The 15001-nt window shown below is 47.1% G+C and overlaps 1 protein-coding gene across 1 annotated transcript; it reads left to right on the top strand.

The window, feature by feature from the left end:
- Positions 1–8816: 8816 nt before the first annotated feature.
- Positions 8817–9875, top strand: LOC127310287 (putative cyclin-F2-1). Its single transcript, XM_051340971.1, has one exon. The coding sequence runs from the start codon at positions 8817–8819 to the stop codon at positions 9873–9875; it is 1059 nt and encodes a 352-aa protein (XP_051196931.1).
- Positions 9876–15001: the final 5126 nt, after the last annotated feature.

The raw sequence follows: 15001 nt of genomic DNA on the forward strand, positions 1-15001 counted from the left end.
ATTCATGGCCCAGCGAACCTGTCGATGCCTAAAATTTGGTTCTCTATAAACTCGGTATCCAAACAAAGCCTAAAATCTAACACTAGCTACTAAAATCCTACACACTAAAATCATTTATATCTAACACTAGCTAAAATTACCTTACATATGCAGGGGCTCGGGAGGCACAGGGCGCAACAGCGGTGGAGGCTAGGCGCGGGAGGCTGGGCGTGGTGGCTACCGGAGCTGACCAGCGCTGCTGGCCGGGGGTCGGCAGGGCAGGAGCAAGGGCGGCGACAGCGTGGGGGGGGGGGGACTGCACGGCGCGCGGGACGGCGATGGCGTGGTGGAGGACTGCACTGCGTGCGCGTGAGGCGGCGACGGCGTGGGGAGGACTGCAGAGGTGGCCGGGGAAGGGGCTGCGGCGGCGTGGTCGTTGGGCCGGGCAGCGGCGGCTGGGAGGAGCAAGAGGTGGCGGCGGCGTGGTCGTGGGGGCCAACGGCGGCGCCTGGGAGGAGCAGGAGGTGGCGGCGGCGTGGTCGTGGGGCCGGGCAGCGGCGGCGTGGTCGAGGTGGCGGCGGCGGCGTCGTGTGTGGGGAGGTCGATGGGGAGGAATTCGTGCGTGGAGGATGGGGAGGACAGCGTTTTGTGGCTCAGGCCGTCCCGACCATGGCCTTATCCACACTCTTTGCCGTGCGGCCTTCTTTGCCGTGCGGCAAAGCACCTTTGCAGTGCGGGGCATCTTTGCCGTGCGCAGGACTGCCTTTGCCGTGCGCCTGCGCACGGCAAAGAATTTTTATTTTATTTTTACCACTTCTATCAATAACATTAACTTTTATTTGTTATTAAGTTTTTATCAATAACATTAAGTTTTATTTGTAACATTAAGTTTTATTTGTAAATTATCAATAACATTAAGTTTTATTTGTAAATTATATTAAACTTGTTTTTCAAAATGTGTATTATTTAATACTATATGTTTCATGTTTTTCAAGAAATGTGTGATTAACCATAACCCTAACCCTAAACCCTAACCCTAAATTCTAACCCATTAACCTAGCCACATTAATCATAACCCTAACCCTAAATCATATAACCCTAAATCATAACCCTAACCCTAAACCCTAACCCTAAATCCTAACACATTAATACTTAACCATAAATCCTAACACATTAATACATAACCATGCATCATAAACCCTAACCCTAACCCTAAACCCTAAACCTATACCTAACCATAAATACTTACCTTTAAACTAAACCATATCCCTACCCCCTAAACCCTAGCCCTAACCCTACACCTAACCCTAACCAGTAGATCAGGCACACCCTCGCGCGGAGAAATCTAGGGGGGTAGACCCGCCGGGGCACGCGTTCCGCTGTTTTGGGGGGAGGAGGGGGAGAACGACCGCCGGAGCACCGGAACCCCACCAAACCTTGCATGTGGACCTATGATATGTGTCAAAGTGTGGTGCAAGGTCTAATGGTGCAAAAGTAGCTCCCCTAAACCCTAAACCCTAAACTGGGGAGGCTTCGAGCCCTAAACCCCTCTAAATCCCTAAACCACGACGCCGGAGCTGCAGAACCATGCATCATAAACCCTAACCCTAACCCTAAACCCTAAACCTATACCTAACCATAAATACTTACCTTTAACCTAAACCCTAGCCCTAGCCCCTAAACCCTAGCCCTAACCCTACACCTAACCCTAACCAGTAGATCAGGCACACCCTCGATCGTGTGATAATGGCTCTAGCTGCGGGTATATGTACCAAAGGGTCCCAATCTTGGTTCTCCATGTGTATATGTACTAAACAAACCTAAAAGAATGAAAAGTTACATTGGTGCACCCTCGCACGGAGAAATCTAGGGGGGTAGAACCGCCGGGGCACGCGTTCCGCTGTTTTGGGGGGAGGAGGGGGAGAACGACCGCCGGAGCACCGGAACCCCACCAAACCTTGCATGTGGACCTATGATATGTGTCAAAGTGTGTTGCAAGGTCTAATGGTGCAAAATTAGCTCCCCTAAACCCTAAACCCTAAACTGGGGAGGCTTCGAGCCCTAAACCCCTCTAAATCCCTAAACCACGACGCCGGAGCTGCAGAACCATGCATCATAAACCCTAACCCTAACCCTAAACCCTAAACCTATACCTAACCATAAATACTTACCTTTAACCTAAACCCTAGCCCTAGCCCCTAAACCCTAGCCCTAACCCTACACCTAACCCTAACCAGTAGATCAGGCACACCCTCGATCGTGTGATAATGGCTCTAGCTGCGGGTATATGTACCAAAGGGTCCCAATCTTGGTTCTCCATGTGTATATGTACTAAAAAAACCTAAAAGAATGAAAAGTTACATTGGTGCACCCTCGCACGGAGAAATCTAGGGGGGTAGAACCGCCGGGGCACGCGTTCCGCTGTTTTGGGGGGAGGAGGGGGAGAACGACCGCCGGAGCACCGGAACCCCACCAAACCTTGCATGTGGACCTATGATATGTGTCAAAGTGTGGCGCAAGGTCTAATGGTGCAAAATTAGCTCCCCTAAACCCTAAACCCTAAACTGGGGAGGCTTCGAGCCCTAAACCCCTCTAAATCCCTAAACCACGACGCCGGAGCTGCAGAACCATGCATCATAAACCCTAACCCTAACCCTAAACCCTAAACCTATACCTAACCATAAATACTTACCAGTAACCTAAACCCTAGCCCTAGCCCCTAAACCCTAGCCCTAACCCTACACCTAACCCTAACCAGTAGATCAGGCACACCCTCGATCGTGTGATAATGGCTCTAGCTGCGGGTATATGTACCAAAGGGTCCCAATATTGGTTCTCCATGTGTATATGTACTAAACAAACCTAAAAGAATGAAAAGTTACATTGGTGCACCCTCGCGCGGAGAAATCTAGGGGGGTAGACCCGCCGGGGCACGCGTTCCGCTGTTTTGGGGGGAGGAGGGGGAGAACGACCGCCGGAGCACCGGAACCCCACCAAACCTTGCATGTGGACCTATGATATGTGTCAAAGTGTGGCGCAAGGTCTAATGGTGCAAAAGTAGCTCCCCTATACCCTAAACCCTAAACTGGGGAGGCTTCGAGCCCTAAACCCCTCTAAATCCCTAAACCACGACGCCGGAGCAGCAGAACCATGCATCATAAACCCTAACCCTAACCCTAAACCCTAAACCTATACCTAACCATAAATACTTACCAGTAACCTAAACCCTAGCCCTAGCCCCTAAACCCTAGCCCTAACCCTACACCTAACCCTAACCAGATCGTGCACACCCTCGATCGTGTGATAATGGCTCTAGCTGCGGGTATATGTGCCAAAGGGTCCCAATATTGGTTCTCCATGTGTATATGTACTAAACAAACCTAAAAGAATGAAAAGTTACATTGGTGCACCCTCGCGCGGAGAAATCTAGGGGGGTAGACCCGCCGGGGCACGCGTTCCGCTGTTTTGGGGGGGAGGAGGGTAGAACGACCGCCGGAGCACCGGAACCCCACCAAACCTTGCATGTGGACCTATGATATGTGTCAAAGTGTGGTGAAAGGTCTAATGGTGCAAAAGTAGCTCCCCTAAACCCTAAACCCTAAACTGGGGAGGCTTAGAGCCCTAAACCCCTCTAAATCCCTAAACCACGACGCCGGAGCGGCAGAACCATGCATCATAAACCCTAACCCTAACCCTAAACCCTAAACCTATACCTAACCATAAATACTTACCGTTAACCTAAACCCTAGCCCTAGCCCCTAAACCCTAGCCCTAACCCTACACCTAACCCTAACCAGTAGATCAGGCACACCCTCGATCGTGTGATAATGGCTCTAGCTGCGGGTATATGTGCCGAAGGGTCCCAATCTTGGTTCTCCATGTGTATATGTACTAAACAAACCTAAAAGAATGAAAAGTTACATTGGTGCACCCTCGCGCGGAGAAATCTAGGGGGTAGACCCGCCGGGGCACGCGTTCCGCTGTTTTGGGGGGAGGAGGGGGAGAACGACCGCCGGAGCACCGGAACCCCACCAAACCTTGCATGTGGACCTATGATATGTGTCAAAGTGTGGTGCAAGGTCTAATGGTGCAAAAGTAGCTCCCCTAAACCCTAAACCCTAAACTGGGGAGGCTTCGAGCCCTAAACCCCTCTAAATCCCTAAACCACGACGCCGGAGCGGCAGAACCATGCATCATAAACCCTAACCCTAACCCTAACCCTAAACCCTAAACCTATACCTAACCATAAATACTTACCTTTAACCTAAACCCTAGCCCTAGCCCCTAAACCCTAGCCCTAACCCTACACCTAAACCTAACCAGTAGATCAGGCACACCCTCGATCGTGTGATAATGGCTCTAGCTGCGGGTATATGTGCCAAAGGGTCCCAATCTTGGTTCTCCATGTGTATATGCACTAAACAAACCTAAAAGAATGAAAAGTTACATTGGTGCACCCTCGCGCGGAGAAATCTAGGGGGGTAGACCCGCCGGGGCACGCGTTCGTGTTTTGGGGGAGGAGGGGAGAACGACCGCCGGAGCACCGGAACCCCACCAAACCTTGCATGTGGACCTATGGTATGTGTCAAAGTGTGGTGCAAGGTCTAATGGTGCAAAAGTAGCTCCCCTAAACCCTAAACCCTAAACTGGGGAGGCTTCGAGCCCTAAACCCCTCTAAATCCCTAAACCACGACGCCGGAGCGGCAGAACCATGCATCATAAACCCTAACCCTAACCCTAAACCCTAAACCTATACCTAACCATAAATACTTACCTTTAACCTAAACCCTAGCCCTAGCCCCTAAACCCTAGCCCTAACCCTACACCTAACCCTAACCAGTAGATCAGGCACACCCTCGATCGTGTGATAATGGCTCTAGCTGCGGGTATATGTGCCAAAGGGTCCCAATCTTGGTTCTCCATGTGTATATGTGCTAAAAAAACCTAAAAGAATGAAAAGTTACATTGGTGCACCCTCGCACGGAGAAATCTAGGGGGGTAGACCCGCCGGGGCACGCGTTCCGATGTTTTGGGGGGAGGAGGGGGAGAACGACCGCCGGACCACCGGAACCCCACCAAACCTTGCATGTGGACCTATGATATGTGTCAAAGTGTGGTGCAAGGTCTAATGGTGCAAAAGTAGCTCCCCGGTGTGACCTTCCTCACATTTGGGCGATAACACTTAGCAGATTTTCCGAAGCGTGTTTTAATTGCTCCGAAACCCTGATATATGTGGGGGATGAACATGGAGAGTAATTTTGTAGTGCACATTGTCTTAATTAACACTAATAAATATTCATCAAAAAGTGAAACTAATAAAAAAATATATAAGTATGAGATGAAATAAAATAGAAAGAAAAAACCAATAAAATGAAGTATGGCGCACGACAAAGAAGGAGTCACACGGCAAAGGCCCCTTTGCCGTGCAATTTGTCTTGCCGCACGGCAAAGGGTGCGCCACGGCAACGTCCAGACCCTTTTGCCGTGCATCTTTACTTTGCCGTGCGGTGTGCAGGATCTTTGCCGTGATGCTTTTCTTTGCCGTGCGTGCTTCTTAGGCTTTGCCGTGCGCCACTGAAGAGTATGCCGTGCGGCTGTTCGTTGCCGTGCACTGCTAGAAATCATTGCCGTGTTGTGCGTCTTTGTCGTGCGTTCTGCTAGCCCCGCACGGCAAAGATTTCTTTGCCGTGCAGCGGCTCATGGCAATGACCTTTACCTAGGGAGGTAGAGGTCAAAGATATCCCTCTCAAGCAACCCTCCAATTAAGATACAAGAAGTCTCTTGTGTCCCCAACACACCTAATACACTTGTCAGATGTATAGGTGCACTAGTTCGGCGAAGAGATAGTGAAATACAAGTAATATGGATGATTATAAGTAGTAATTGCAATCTGAAATAAAAATGGCAGCAAGCGAACATGTAGCAGAACTTGTTGGAAACGGTGTTTCAATGCTCAGAAACAAGGCCTAGGGATCATACTTCCACTAGTGGACACTCTCAACAATGATCTCATAACTGAATAAATAAATACTACTCTCAAACACTCTCTTGTTGGATAACAAACACCATTCATTGTGTAGGGCTGCAAAAGCACACCTCAAGCCGGAGTAAACAAGCTCCACAACGTCATAAAGGAATCACACATGATGCGCACACTGTCACCATCACACCGTGGGGAGTGACTCCGGAGTTCATATTAAAGTAACCTCTAGAGTGCATAATAGACAAGAGTAACATCTACATATTCAACTAGATTACAAAGCTCATGATCACATAAAGATCACACCATGGGAGAGAGAGATGAACCACATAGCTACCGGTAGAGCCCTCAGCCTCGGGGGAGAACTACTCCCTCCTCATCATGGGAGTCAGCAGTGGCGATGAAGATGGCGGTGGTGTCGATGGAGATGACTCCGGGAGCAATTCCCTGTCCCGGCGGCGTGCCGGAACAGAGATTCTGTCCCCCGAAACTTGTCATCGATGGCGGCGGCGTCTTAGTAACTTTTCTCGTATCGTGGCTCTCTGGGTCCTTGTCGGCAAAATATTGACTTCTGTCTTCATGGGGTCCAATTCCGAGAATATTTCCTGTGTAGAATTTCTGAAACCAAAAACAGCAGAAAACAGGAACTGGCGCTTCGGCATCTTGTTAATAGTTTAGTCCCGGAAAATACATAAAAATGATATAAAATGTATATAAAACATGTAGCAATCGGTATAATGTAAGCATGGAACATCATAAATTATAGATACGTTGGAGACGTATCAGCGGCACCGACTTCAACTGCCTCCTCACGCATGCCGAGAACATCGGCAACACCTTCCCCAAGGTCGGCACGACGGTGAACCCCTACTCCTTCCGCTCCAAGCACAAGGCGCTCGGCATGCACCTCCACAGCTTCCAGCGGGTGGAGATCACCGACGGCCGCATGTCTCCGCTCAAGCCCAATGTGCCCAAGCGGAGCAACAAGTGGAGGCAGAGCCAGATGGGGTAGACGGAGTCCTGGACGTGTGCTGTTGCTGCCTCTTCAATTTTGTTATTAGCTAGGGATCCCTTGTTGTTATGTTATTAGTATGATGGTGCTGTGAAGAACCTCGAATCTGTTACTATGTTGGCTGCTGTATGCATCTTATTATCTAGGGAGGGATCCCTATTATCTATCCCCATTCTACTATATGACTGTGTGAATTTATCGTACATTACCCTGGAGATTTTCTTCTAGATTTAACTACAAACATATGGACTAGAGAGAGTGCTATATTTGCTTCCATATTGGGCAAACAACGAGGGCCAAAAGGCACAAATAATTGAAGAAAGACAGAAATGCAAACTTCTCTAGATTTGATACTAATTAGGTGAAAAAAGACAGAGAGAAAGAGGGGAAAATGTACTCTTAAAAATACCAATTTGGGCCGAGAGAGACAGAACCCAACTCCTGCTCACGTGCAACCAAACGCTATCTCGTCCTGTCCCACGCGGTCCCTTTCTACCAGCCCCACACGACGCAGCCCCACATGACGCGGCCCCACACGTCAGCACGGAACGGTCAACTAAACGGGAATCCTGCCGTGTGAGCTCCTTCTGCGGGTTTCAAACAAGGGCTTGGGGAAAACTGAGGAAAAACTAAAGAGCTGGGGAAAACTGAGTACAACTAAGGATCTGAGGGCAGGAGAACAGAAAACCCATGTGATTATTACGTTGAAATATGTGTGGACTAATGCGCCGGTGTCAGTATGCGGTGATGGATCCGCGGGAGCAACCGATCCGAACCGGGCATTATCGTGAACATTCTATTCTGAATTTTTTTTCTCAAAAAACTATATGGCTTGTATCTAGGAACGGAAGGAGTATATTTTTAGACTGGATTCCAATTTTTGCCCTACAATCGTGCATTTGTGGCACATATTAGCCAATGCAGTGAAACTTTCATGAATTATTTTAGCTAGGAGACCTTCAACACAGTTTTACCCCATTATGGCATTTTGCATGTATTTGTTAGATAGGACCGGTACTTTATGTCGATGTGGTGTTGAAAATTATGTACAGATTAGACCGTGCAAACAACAGTTATGGTTAATCTTGTCTTATCCATCTATTCTGGTAGTACTGATGTTTTGGGACCCCATTCATCACTCATCACCTCTCACGTGCATCTTGCCCAGTGGACAGGGATCAGAGAAAGAGGGTTCAAAGCTTCTAAGAGGGGTAATCTAGACAAATTTCCAGTCACGGGGTAATTAGTGTCACAAATTAAGAACTTTGAGGTAAAAACTAGAATTCACTCGTATTTTTATAATACTATATGCATTTGAGATAATGAATGTTAATGTTTTTTCCTATATTTTTTTGTCATAGTTTTTACAAAGTTTGACTGGAAAATCCTAGAACGCGAAGTAATAAAAAACGGAGGGAGTACGCTATCATTCCTTTCATCAAGGAATTCAGTAAACAATAGTCGGACGCACGTGTTTCGGTCTCGGTCTTAATATCCCATTGGTGCATACGTCATTACAATTGGCGAGCTTCCAGTGCGTATGTATTCCTCTTAGCGCGTTTATTCAAATTTTGATCGAAACCGGAAATTCTACTTATGGCAAGAAACAGTGCGTAGTTTCCACGGCTCCAGTCTGAATCCTACACTAGCGATTAAACCCATTATTACTAGACAGATGGCGATATCATTGGTTTCCAATTCTGGAGCAACCCAGCTAGCGATGGAGCCATGGATAAATTACAAATAGGCAGGACTCGATCCCTTCTTCCTCGCATATACCAGACCATTTCCCCTAGCTCAAAGCGCCGATCGAGACTCTCTATATCTGCCCATCTCGATCAGGCGATGGCTTTTCGTGGATCCTTTGACCTTCTTCCGGGCCCTCCTCCCTCCGCCTTCTTCTCAGGCCGCGATGACCAGAGGACGGCGGAGTTCGACGACGCCTACCTCCGGGCCATCGGTAAGCTTCCACCTGTCCGCTTCGCTTCCATCCCCGCCCACCACGCCGCCGCACTCCACGACTCCATCGAGCTCCCGGCGACGTGCGAGCTGTACGCTGCCGCATTGGACTTCAGCGCCCACCTTTCATACCCGGCCGTCGAGGTCACCGACTTCGAGAGCTCGACGCGGCTGTCCGACTACGACGCCGACATCGACGTCAACCTCCGGAAGATGGAGCTGGACGTCAACCAGCGGCCCTCGCCAGGCTACCTGGATACGCTGCTGGGAGATCTCAAGAGCCAGTCCACTCGCGCCCGCCTCATCTTCTGGATGGAGGACGTCGCCCATCACTTCCGCTTGGCCGCCGGGACGCTTCAACGCGCCGTCTCCTACGTCGACCGCGTCCTGTCCGAGCGGACCCTGTGGCTGACTGACACGGAGATGGAGTATGCGCTCCATCTTCTGGGCGCCACGGCCGTCTACACCGCCGCCAAATACGAGGAGCACTGCACAATATCCAAGGTGAACGCCGCGGGCATCGCCAAAAGCTGTGGGTTCGCCACCGGCTTGGAGGTGATCGACATGGAGTTCGACATGGTGGCGGCGCTGGGGTACGATCTCAGCGGACCCACGGCTTATACCTTCGTGCACCACTTCACTAGGCACGACAAAGGAGGAGAGCAAGACTTGGAGGTTCAGCGGTTGGCACATCTCTTCGCCAAACAGTCGACCCTCGACTACAGATGGGTGCGTCACCCGCCGTCCGCCCTGGCGGCGTCGGCGGTCTTCCTCGCCAAGCTGATCCTGAACCCGGTGGCCAGCCAGGTGCCGCAGTGGAACGCAGACTTCGAGGAGCTGACGGGGTACAAGCCCACGGATCTCACCCTCGAAATTCAGACGATGCACAGGATGAATCCCGATCCTCGCTTCCGTGCGTTGCCAGCGTTCTTGCACGACGAGTAGGAATTCAAATGAAAGATTCTAGGGCTAGAGAGGCACTTGAATCTGTAGTTGAAAAATAATGTTGAAATCTACATGTTTGAGTAGTACTTGCAATGTAATGGAATTCGATTTTTTCATACTTCCTATGAATTTCTCTATGCATGCATGTGGATGTGTGTGTTTCATTGTGCCATCAGTTCTTCCTAGTCGCTCCCTAAGTTTGTTGATGCGTTTGCCTTTTCCGAGTATCTTCTCAATGAACCGCTGTTGTCTATATATATATATACGTCATACATTATAGATGTAGTGACATCTTCTGAGATGCACGAAGACATTATTAGGTTTTATCCGGAATCATCACGTTTCAGATTTTTGAAATATAATGAAACTTAATGTTATTTGTAGCACAAATCTCAAGCAGGAAACAAAGCGAATCGAAAGGCAATCATGTGCACGGGAGAAGGACATTTCTGGAGATCTTTTGCAGGGAGATTAAAATTGCGACTTGCCATAACACTACTCTCTTTTTGAATTGAGTGAAAAAAAAAAAAACAGTTAGCTAGGGCAATTCAAATGCTAAAAAGTGCACGATGGCTCGTTTGTTGGCACGAGCACTCGATTCTCGTCCGTCCGATGGACCCTGATGAAGGCGTGCGACCACGGTTGTTCCGACAGCGAGGAAACTAGGAAAGCGACAGCCTCCTCCACTCTTCTCTCCCTCTTGCGCCCCCTTCTGTCCCGAGCACTCTCCTAAGCTCCTGATCCAAACGCCGCCGGCAGCCCGTCCGCCGCCGGACTCCACCTACGCCGCCACCGGCGTGTCTCCCCCAACTCCGGCGCATCTTTCCCACCTCATACACTCCCCCCGACGCCCCCCACCCACCCGCAGCCGATCCCCTTTCTCTCTCCCTCGATCTTCTCCGTCCCCGCTGCGGCCATGGATCCCAGTGAAGCTCATCGCCGGATGCGAGGAGCTCGCCTTGGCTCACCGCGACTCCGCGAGCCTCTCCTATATTTGCTTCCCTGTGTGCTCGCGCTCGTGCCCCCTGTCTCATCTCCGCCTTGATGTTCCCCAGCGATGCCTTCCTCTGTCCGACTTCCCGCTTGCTGTTTTTCTCCATCCTGATCTGCAGCCAGATGTAGGACGCAGACAGGGTCTGTAGCTGTAGGTCTACAATCTCGATGGGGATGCCTGTTGACATGGAGGAGAATCAGGTTGCAGCGCTTAAGCAATCCTGTGTTCCTGATCAGCAACCATCTCCATGCACTCGGCACATGTGCGATCTTCAGCTCTAGGAGGTGTTCTAGCGTTTGGGTAGCATCAAATTCCAGCGTGCTGGCTTGGGGTAAAATGCTGATCTTTCTACATCATCCCGCTAGTTCAACCTTTCATGGACCATTGCTAGAATCTGCCCCTTCCTATTTTGTTTTCAACCTTAAAAGTCCAGGTTATGTTAATTGAATTGGTACATGAAGTCTAATGAAAATCTGTTACTTGTGCATTCACTAGGTGTACCCTCTTTTATGCTACAGGTTGTAAGATATCACAGTGTTGTTTTGCGTCAAAATAGGTTCACTCCAACCTGACCGTAATTCTATTTTGTTTTGCTAAGTTACGTATTGATTGCCGATGTCTACAGGAGTTGTTTTGCTTTTTTATCTTTTCCCCAATTTTTAGTTGATTTTGGCTAGTATTAATTAAATTTTACTGCACTTGTTTGTTTTGATTAATTGGTTGTAGGTAGATCATAGTTGAGTTTTTATTCACTATCCTTTAGAACTGATGGAGTTTGTCACTTAAGTTAATTGCTTTCAGCATTTAATTGAGTTGATTTTGTAACACAGTTAAATTGTTTTTGTCTACATAATCATGTTACTTGCAGCATTTTTTAAGTAAGTTGATTACATATTGTTAAGCTTCATGCACTAGCCACTTGAACCAAAAGTCCGAACTGATGTAAAGGGCTAGGCAATCTACTTGTACACTTCACAACACCCCCACTCGCGTGTGACGGGAAGACGAGAGGACAAGTCAACACGTGTAGAGAGGCAAAGAGGCGGCGGCAGCGGCCAGGCGCGGAACGGCAAGAAGCCGGGGCGGGCGGCGGCTGCAAGAAGAGGGGAGATAATTTTTAGAATAAATTGTGGAAGCCAGGATTTGAACTTGAGACCTGGGGCTCTGATACCATGTTAACCTTCATGCACTAGCCACTTGAACCAAAAGTCCGAACTGATGTAAAGGGCTAGGCAATCTACTTGTACACTTCACAACACATATACTAAGTTTTTGTCCCATATCTAATTTTGCTTCCTGCACTCAATTAAGTTGATGAGACAACACACTTAAGTTGCTTTTTCACCATAGCATATTGTGGTTCCTTTGCCTTATAGTCAGTTGGTTCCACCATTATGCGGTGGTTTTTGTTTGCGCAAACCATGATAGGCATGTTTTCATTGTCACTATTTTACCACCACATATGCATCATTAGTTAAATTAGTTTTTACTCACTAGTTTTCGCCACTGCACATTAATGCATAAGAAGGTGTGTTGTTTGTCAAACATAGTTAAGTTGCTATCCCCATCCTATTCAATTTGCTTCAGTTTCGCTACATATGTTTGAGTTGCTTTTGTAACAATGTTAAGTTGCTATCCCCATCCTATTAAGTTTGCTTTTGCAGAAGTTAATTGAGTTTCAGTACATATATTAAGTTGTTTTTTGAGGGCTAGCTAAGTTGTTTCTATCAACATAGTTAAGTTGTTGTTCCATTCTACTAAGTTTGTTTTTTACAGCAGTTAATTTAGTTTCAATACATATATTAAGTTGTTTTTGTGAAATAGTTAAGTTGTTTCTGTCAAACCAAATCAACATAATTAAGTAGGATTTTTATACACTTACTTGCAAACCAAATCAAATTGTTTGCCTTACTTACTATTGTTGCAATTTTTCAGGTGTGTATGCGGCAACGAGGCCATTACCAGTGTGTTGGCATCATCAACTTACGGAGAAATTTCAACCTATGTTTGCACTATGTACAAATGAAACGGCAACCAGGCCGGGTCCCGTTCCTCTGTTCTTTAAACTGTAGCTAAGACAGTTGCTAAGTGTTTTTTTTCACACTACTAGTGGTTGCAGCAAGTGGTCGTTTGAATATACTTCCTCTTTTTATCCAGTACATTTTCTATGAACCTTTAATATGTGTGAAATCTGGGAAGTGTTCTCAATCTCTCTCTTTTTAGGCCTGGTTATAATTTTTGTTGAAAAGGATCCTTTGTGCCCTCTTTTGCTTTCATTTATAGTGTCCAATGCACTAGGGAACATGTGAATCTAAGTAAGCTTCCGTAGGGGTTTTTTTCCTTCGGCAAAATTGTCCTGGGACTTTCAAATATATCCAATGATCTAGGTTTTATCAGGTTTTTTTTCCCTAATACAAGTATATGGTACTGATCTGTTGTTCCGCCCCATGTTTTCTTCTTGATAAGGACCTAGGGATGCCCTAAGTAAGTAAGCAACTGATTATGCTTGTGTTGTATCTACCATACAACTAAGTTGATTCCAGTTTTGCGCCATAGTTGCTTTTTTACAGGTTTTTCTCCAAGTTGCTGCTTAGGATTGTATAGTTGATGTCCAGTTACCAATGCAGTTGTTGCCAAGGTTATCCCTATAAGTCTACTAGAATTCGTTAGATTCTATCTTGCTACGTTGATTCTTAGTTCTCTCCATGTTGCTGTTAGAATCATATAAGTTGTTGTATAGTTACCAATAAAGTTGCTGCCAAGGTTTTCCCTCTAGGTTTGTTGGAATTAACTAGATCATGTCCTAAAAAATTACATTCAAGTTGTTGATTCTGTTCTCTTGATAGAATCATATACGTTGCTGCACCGTTACCTATAAAGTTGCTGACATGTTTTCCCTAGGTTTGCCGGGATTCACTAGATTTTGTCTAGCAAGAATTACATCTAATTTGTTGCTTTTGTTCTCCCAAGGTTGTTCTTTAGATTCATAGATAGAAGTTGCTGTTGAGTTACCTCTAAAGTTGCTACCGAGGATTTCCCTCTTAAGTTGCTCCATGATCTGTGGTTTCCCTCGAAATTTCAGGTGTAACATGAGTCAGGAAAAAAGGATCTATCTTACCTCTTTATCTTGATCACGTGGACCAAGTTGATGAAAAGATTTCTTAGAAGAAGCTACAGATCCATGACGAATTTGGAGGAACGAAAGGAGGAAGAAAAAAAAAAGCAAAGTTAAACTTGGGGGAAGGCGCGATGGGTTTGGTTGTCCAGGGACAGGCCGGTTTGGTAGCGTGATGCACGTGAGCACCCATTTGTGTTTTTTGCGCGCCAGCCAGGTGGGTAGCGTGTGAATCCGTATTTCCAATCTGGGACTAGTGGGCAGGGCAGGACTTTCTATTTTTGGACCGAGGGCTGGAAGCGACTAACGAGCCAGCGTTTGCTGGCTAGACGCGTCCATTAGGAAAGCGACTAGAAAGCATGGGTCACTTGAGTTAGGGTATTACCGAATTCTACTTAGTTACTTTGGGAAGGTGTCAAACTAGTATGGGACACTTCAAAATATCAAACTCACAGCGCAGCCTCCATGTAAAACTACAAACATGACTTCTACGTAAAAAAAAAACATGTCCTCAAAGTTGGATGGAGCCATAGTGCAACATATTATCACATGCTAGGTATAGCAGAGAAGTGTACATGTGGATTTCACCAAATTCTTACATTGCCATCACAAGGCCACGCCACCACACCTCAAACACCTCAAAAGAGGTGCTTCTCAAATCTAAAAAATAATATCGTAGATTGGTCGTGGTTCTCAAATCTCAAAGAAAAAAACATGTCCTTGGAGGTGGGTGGGGGCATGCACATAGTGCAACATGTACTCACATGCTAGGTAGGGAAGAGAAATGTGCATGTGGATTTCACCAAATTCTTACATTGCCATGACAAAGCGACGCCACCACTCCTCCAACACCTAAAAAGAGGCGGTTTTCAAATAGATCGTATATTGGTCATGGCCCTCAATAAACTAGTGAGAATTGAGGCATACCACTTATCAATTAGAGGAGATCATGAAATCCTAAGCATATTAGAGCTGATAAGATTAAAACAACAAGCAACTAGCATGATCTGGTAGAAA

This window comes from Lolium perenne, chromosome 6 (assembly GCF_019359855.2).
Source record: "Lolium perenne isolate Kyuss_39 chromosome 6, Kyuss_2.0, whole genome shotgun sequence".
Taxonomy (NCBI): Eukaryota; Viridiplantae; Streptophyta; class Magnoliopsida; order Poales; family Poaceae; genus Lolium; species Lolium perenne.